The 6,415-nt window shown below is 46.6% G+C and overlaps 1 protein-coding gene across 1 annotated transcript in view; it reads left to right on the top strand.

Moving 5' to 3' along the window:
* TREX2 (three prime repair exonuclease 2) overlaps positions 1-6,114 on the top strand; it is a 24,410-nt gene extending 18,296 nt beyond the window's left edge. Inside the window, exon 2 of the mRNA XM_015415476.1 lies at positions 5,072-6,114. Within this exon, the coding sequence (XP_015270962.1) occupies positions 5,074-5,757 (684 nt within the window). The 5' untranslated portion in view covers positions 5,072-5,073 and the 3' untranslated portion in view covers positions 5,758-6,114. The remainder of the gene's footprint in view (positions 1-5,071) is intronic.
* Positions 6,115-6,415: the final 301 nt, after the last annotated feature.

Genomic DNA, 6,415 nt, shown 5'->3' with positions numbered 1-6,415 from the left:
CTCTGCTTGCCTTCCTGCAAGACGGGCTAGACACCGGATTACGAGCCTCCACACTGCGAAGGCAACTAGCTGCGATCACCACGGTGATTCCTATTTTGGAAGGGGTGAGATTGTCCAAACATCCTCACATCCAACTGTTTCTTCAAGGAGCGGTAGCCAAGTCTCCTCCTCAAATGCACCGCTTTCCGACGTGGAGACTAAACGTTGTCCTGGACGCTCTGATGAAACCACCATTTGAACCTCTCCGAGAAGTCGGGCTAAAATGGTTGCGAATGAAAACACTGTTTCTAGTCACCATTACTTCAGCTAGGAGAGTCTCCGAGCTGAACGCATTATCTGTGAGGTCTTCCTACTGCACATTCCACAAAGACAAAGTAGTACTTCTGACTGATCCTACTTTTCGGCCCAAGGTGGATTCTAGATTCCATCGTTCTCAGGAGATATGTTTGCCAACCTTCTGTCCGCAACCTAAGCACCCTAAAGAACGTCTTTGGCACACACTGGACGTTAGAAGGGCCTTGAAGATTTACATCACGAGGACGGACCCTTGGAGGAAGTCCGATTCATTGTTTCTTGGCATCTCCCCACCTCGCATGGGAGAAAAGCTATCAAAATCTTCAATCAGCGTGATACTGAAAGCTTGTATCGTGGAAGCGTACAGAGCCATCGGTCAGGATCCTCCAGCTGGCATAACAGCACACTCCCTGAGGAGTGCAGCGACCAATGCAGCGCTAATAAACAGAGCTTCGGTGGAGGAAGTCTGCAGGGCCGCAACGTGGTCTTCACTTTCTACTTTTACAAGGCATTACAAGATACACACCATGGCATCTGCAGACGCAGCTTTCGGGAGAAGAGTTCTACAGCACGCAATCTCCCTGGAAGAAGATGACAACCCACCCAGATAAGGGACACTGCTCGTGGAGGTCCCATGCAGATGTCCTCCGCCTCAGAGGGAGAACGACCATTGGACACTTACCGTGAGTGGTCCTTCTCCTCTGAGGACAGGAGGACATCTGGGCCCTCCCGCTGTCATATTTTCTTCCTGTTTTTACTGTTCTTGTTCATTTTTTCTGCTCTATCTTAGTTACAGGATAGAGTTTCAATCGTTATAATTGTTCGCAGTTATGTTTTTTATAGGGCAAGGTTAGTTTTTCAGGCTGCAAGACTGCTTTCGGAGTCCCAGAACTGGATATGGGATATTCCAAAGGCACCAACAGGGGGGAAAAATCTACGTCCTGCCTCCCTATTGGCACGGTGGGAATAACCCATGCAGATGTCCTCCTGTCCTCAGAGGAGAAGGACCACTCACGGTAAGTGTCCAATGGTCGTTTTAGAGGTCTTAAAGAAGGAATACAAAAGAAGGAATACAAAAGGGGATAGGACAAGCATTTGCAAATCTATATGAAGCCCCTATTGTCAAAGAGAGAACTGAAAAACTTGGATCCACTTACTCAGACTCCGGAAGAGACTATTGAGCCGCAGCAAGGAAAGGAGGACATAGAGTTATTATTCTCTCAGATTTCAAGACAAGGGAAAAAAACAATAATAGTTAAAAGGAGACAGTGGAAGACAAAGAAGACAAGAGGAAAGGGAACGGTGTATAGAGCCCTGCCTGAAAAGAAGAAAAAATGGAGAAGAGAAAGACAAGGAGGATGTAAATTGAGAATTAAAAGGGACAAAATGGAATGGAGACATGATTTTTCAAAAGAAACAGAGGAGAGATTGGAAATGATCTATCAACTGTGCAAAGAGAAACAGCACATAGATATGTTACTACGGGATAAAAAGTTAAAGAGTTACAGAAGGCAAATTAAAATATATGGAATTTTTATATGTTTTGAATTCATTTGGTTTTGTTTGTAGGTGTAATAACGACTTGTAATGGAATGAACAGATTAGATTAATGGGAAGTTTACTTATTAGAATATATTGTTAAGTGTTAGAGAATATGAATTTAGGGGTGGTGGAATGAAATGAATTGAGCATGGTAAAAGTTATATTGGTTTGATGTGTATTGTCCTTAATGTGTTTTTGGTCTTTGTTAGTTTTATTTGTGTTTTTGAAAGATGTACATTGGAGAGAAATAAGTATTGTGCTCTTAGAGTATAGGAAATAATGAATGGGTATAAATTTAAGGGTGCTGGAATGATTTGTTTTTGTTTGTAGGTGTAATCATGACTTATAATGAAATGAATAGATTAGAATATTTGGAGGTGTACTTATTAGAATATAATGTCAAGTGTGAGGGGATATGAATTTAAGGGGGTGGAAGGAAATGATTTGAGCATGGTAAAAATGCTTACTAAAATTACTTTGGTATTTTTATTGTCCTTAATGCATTTTTGGTTTTGGCCAGTTTTATTTGTGTGCTTGAAATATGTAAATTGGAGAAAGTATTGTGTGCTTAGAGTACAGGAATAATGAGATTAATGGGTATAAATTTAAGGGTGCTGAAATGATTTGAAATGATTTGATGTGAGTAAGGCAAAGTGATTATTTAGTGGTAAATTATTAATGGAATTGTAAGAAGGGGAAATAGCGAAGAAGTAAATTGGAAAGTATATTGAGGGCAAATTTAAAAATGTAATTATAAGTAGGCCTACATGGTAGACAAGTTTGACTTAAACTGTAAGGAGGTAAACAGTAAACATTGAAAATAATGAAACAACTTTAAAAAATATAATAAGAAAATTGTTTGGATGCTGGAATTAATGGAAACCTATCTAGTATTTTATCCCAAGGGAACAAATTTGAAAAAGATTAAGGTTTATAGAGAGGAGAAAGAGGGAATCTTAAAAGTTATTGTTATGGATGTGTGTAATTGAAAGTTCTCATCTTTGGTGATTACGTATAAATTTATGTAGTTCGGTAGCTATGTTGCTTCGTAAAATATATTTGAAGTATAAGGAATTAATTATATCTGTATCAATAATTGTTGGTGAATATGCATTATTGTGAAAACCCAATTAAAAATATTTAAAAGGAAAAACAAAAAAAGGAAGGATGGCTCCAGAGCAAACTAAATTATGCAGCGGCCAAATCGCTCGCTCACAACTTGAATGCCAGCAGCTCCCAAAGTAGGATTTTTGCTCACAAGACTCCACAGCTTAGAGGGAGCAGTGACTTTGCAGTCAATACTTTAGTTGGTAATAGACATAGAAATCAGGTGTTTCATAGAATAGAATTTTATAGATATTGAATCACACGGGGTGTAGTTTATTAAAATCCTTATTACCCTTTGTATATTTTGTTTGCACGGAGTGTTTTGTCCCTTCAGCAGAGGACCTTACTGGCAGTGCCTGCATCGGACAAAGCCGCGTCTGCCCCTGCGAGGCACTCCTGTTTGCTTAATGCTTCTTTCGATTGAATGCCCTGGACCAGGGGTGGCCAGTCTATTTGCACCTCCAGGCACCTTTGGAGTTCTGACAGAGGGGGGTGGGCGCAACCCCAAAGTGGCCACCGCAGGAATACGCACCAACCACAAAATGGCAGAGAGCAAGATTATCTATAACCGGGGATCATTTTGTAGAAAAAGAGGTGCAGGGGCTCATTAGCATAACTCATTAGCATAACTTATTTGCATATGCCACACCCCCTGACATCACCGGAAGCGTGTCAGAAGGCAACACCCACTACTCAGGCGCCACTGGACTGTTTTGGATGGCTAGCTATTAGGGGGGGGGGACGTGCAGATCTGCCCTCACAGAGGAGGGAGAGCTTGTACCTGAATAAAACTTGGTCTTAAATGTGCCACTGGACTGCTTTGGATTGCTAGCTATGGTGGGGGGAACACGCAGATCTGCCCTCACAGAGGAGGGAGAGCTTGTACCTGAATAAAACTTGGTCTTAAAGGTGTCACTGGACTGTTTTGGATTGCTAGCTATGGGGTGGGGGGAACACGCAGATCTGCCCTCACAGAGGAGGGACAGCTTGTACCTGAAGGTGGGCCGGGGGAGGGGGCTCTGCGACTTACCTGGCTGCTTCTTGCTGCTCGTGGCCCAACTGAGGGCTGCTGGGAGCAGGGGTCGGGGCTTGTTCCATGTGCCCACCCCCTGGGCTCCTTACTGCCCGAGCTCTGCTCCTGTACTCTCCCGCAGGAAATGATCCCTGTCTATAACTAATCGTAATGTTTTAACATAAATGTAGACCAGTGTATCTACAGGACCGCCTTCTTCGATATACCCCCAGGAGAGTGATCTGCTCTTCACAGAACAACTTGGTGGTGGTCCCCGGCCCCTAGAGATATCCAGCTGTCCTCGACCAGGGTCAGGGCCTTCTCGACCCTGGCTTCGACCTGGTGGAACTCTCTGCCAAATAACATCAGGCCCCTGCAGGATCTTATGCAGTTCCGCAGGGCTTGCAAGGCAGAGACGTTCCACCAGGCGTTTGGTTGAGGACAGCAGCAGTTTACATCATGGCTGGCGCCCTTCCTGGATCTCTGTCCCCTGAAGGATTTAGCATCTCTAATCCCCCCCCCCATTACCCATGAGGCAACACAGACTGGATAGTGAGAAGGATTCACAAAATTTCACCTCATGAAAGAAGAGAGGATGTTGGATTTATACCCCACTCTTCACTACCCAAAGGAGTCTCAGAGCGGCTGACAATCTCCTTTCCCTTCCCCTCCCCACCACAGACCCCCTGTGAGGGAGGTGGGGCTGAGAGAGCTCTCTCGAGGACTGCCCTTGGGAGAACAGCTCTGAAAGAACTTGTCACTGACCCAAGGTCACACCAGCAGCTGCATGTGGAGGAGTGGGGAATCAAACCCGGTTCTCCCAGATTAGAGTCCGCGCTCTTAACCACGACACCAAACCGGCTCTACTACACCGAACTACTGAATTATATATTTTGGTAATGACTGTATGGCTTTATTGTTTTTAAATTTGTACGTCGCCTAGAGCCCCACACCTGTGGGGATTAGGCAATTTAAAAATGTAATAAAATAAAATAAGCATTGTCGACAGAAGCTCTGTTTAACAGGATGCCCGGCCAATCAGAAGCCTGAGTAGCAATCGATGGGGGAGGTACATGTTGAATGTGTTCTAACCGCCTCTTCCTTCCCCCATGTCAGCCATGGCTTCCCCCCAGGCATTCCAGACCTTCGTCTTCCTCGACATCGAAACCACCGGCTTGCCCCGCGACCAGCCCTGCATGGCCGAGCTCTGCCTCGTCGCCGTGAACCGCCGCTCCCTCCAGCGCCCCGTCCCGGATCCGTCGCGGCCCCCGCAGCCTCCTCGCATCTTGGACAAGCTCACCCTCTGCATCGACCCCCAGAAGCCGTTCACCCCCAAAGCGGAGGAGATCACCGGGCTGAGCAACCAGACGCTGGAGGAGAACGGCAAGGCGGATTTCGACAGTGTCGCGGTGGAGGCCCTGAGGGCGTTCCTGGACCGCCAAGCCGGCCCCATCTGCTTGGTGGCTCACAACGGCTTGCGCTTTGACTTCCCCCTGCTGCGGACCGAGCTCTTGCGGGTAGACGCCGACCTTCCCTCGGATACCGGTTGCCTGGATACGCTGCCGGCCCTGAAGGAGCTGGACCGGGTGGCCCACCAGAGCTACCGGCTGGGAGAGGTGTTCTGGCGCTTCTACGGGCAGGAGCCGGTCGGGGCCCACTCAGCCGAAGGGGATGTGCTTACTCTCCTCTTAGTGTTCCTCGCCAAAGCCCCCGAGCTGATGGATTGGGCATCGGTCAATGCCCGGAGCTGGGGGGACATCAAGCCGATGTACCCCCCCAGTCTGATCGGCTACAAAAACTGACGCTCAGTCCAAAACTAGAATGTGCCAAATTGGTCGCTATGGTCTAGTGTTGTGATTTCCTCTGATATTTGCCGGCCCGGCTGAAATTCGCTAGGCCTGAGCTCAGTTTTCCATGACAGCAGTGTGATGAAGTAGATATTGAAAATCAGAGCCTTGCCAATCGGACAATAGTTTAATAAGCCTCGCTCTCGAGAGGAGAATGTCCGTCTAAAAGTAAAATTAACCAGAACGCTTAATCTAAATTTGTCCGTCGACGAGGCGCAAGGTAGATTTTTGCTAGAGTTAAAAACCTCAGGTAGGTTTGCATTCAGACTGGCAGTTTGTCCAGGTATAGGCACATTTCACAAATGGATTAAATGGGCCTGGTCACACAGCCACATCTGTCAGGCGTTCCCCGGGCATACTCACCCCATCAGAGGACGACTTGGAGCCAGGTTAAAAAGCCACCACCTCCAAAGTGGTGCTTTTGTTTCCCCGCGCATTCATTGCGCATGGCCAGATGTCTGAGCACGGGGGAGTGCGCGCAGAATGGATTTGGCAGTCTGAACCTGCAGATCCGTTCTGCCACTAGGGGAGGTTTTTTAAAAAAATTGTCCATATGTGCATGTGCGCATAAGCGCATATGCGGCACATGCGCACTTATGCACACACATGAATT

The sequence above is a fragment of the Gekko japonicus genome, unplaced genomic scaffold (assembly GCF_001447785.1).
Source record: "Gekko japonicus isolate JY-2015 unplaced genomic scaffold, Gekko_japonicus_V1.1 scaffold2015, whole genome shotgun sequence".
In the NCBI taxonomy this organism is placed as follows: domain Eukaryota; kingdom Metazoa; phylum Chordata; class Lepidosauria; order Squamata; family Gekkonidae; genus Gekko; species Gekko japonicus.
The sequence above is the reverse complement of the archived record's forward strand: the minus strand, read 5'-3'. Positions and strand labels throughout refer to the sequence as shown.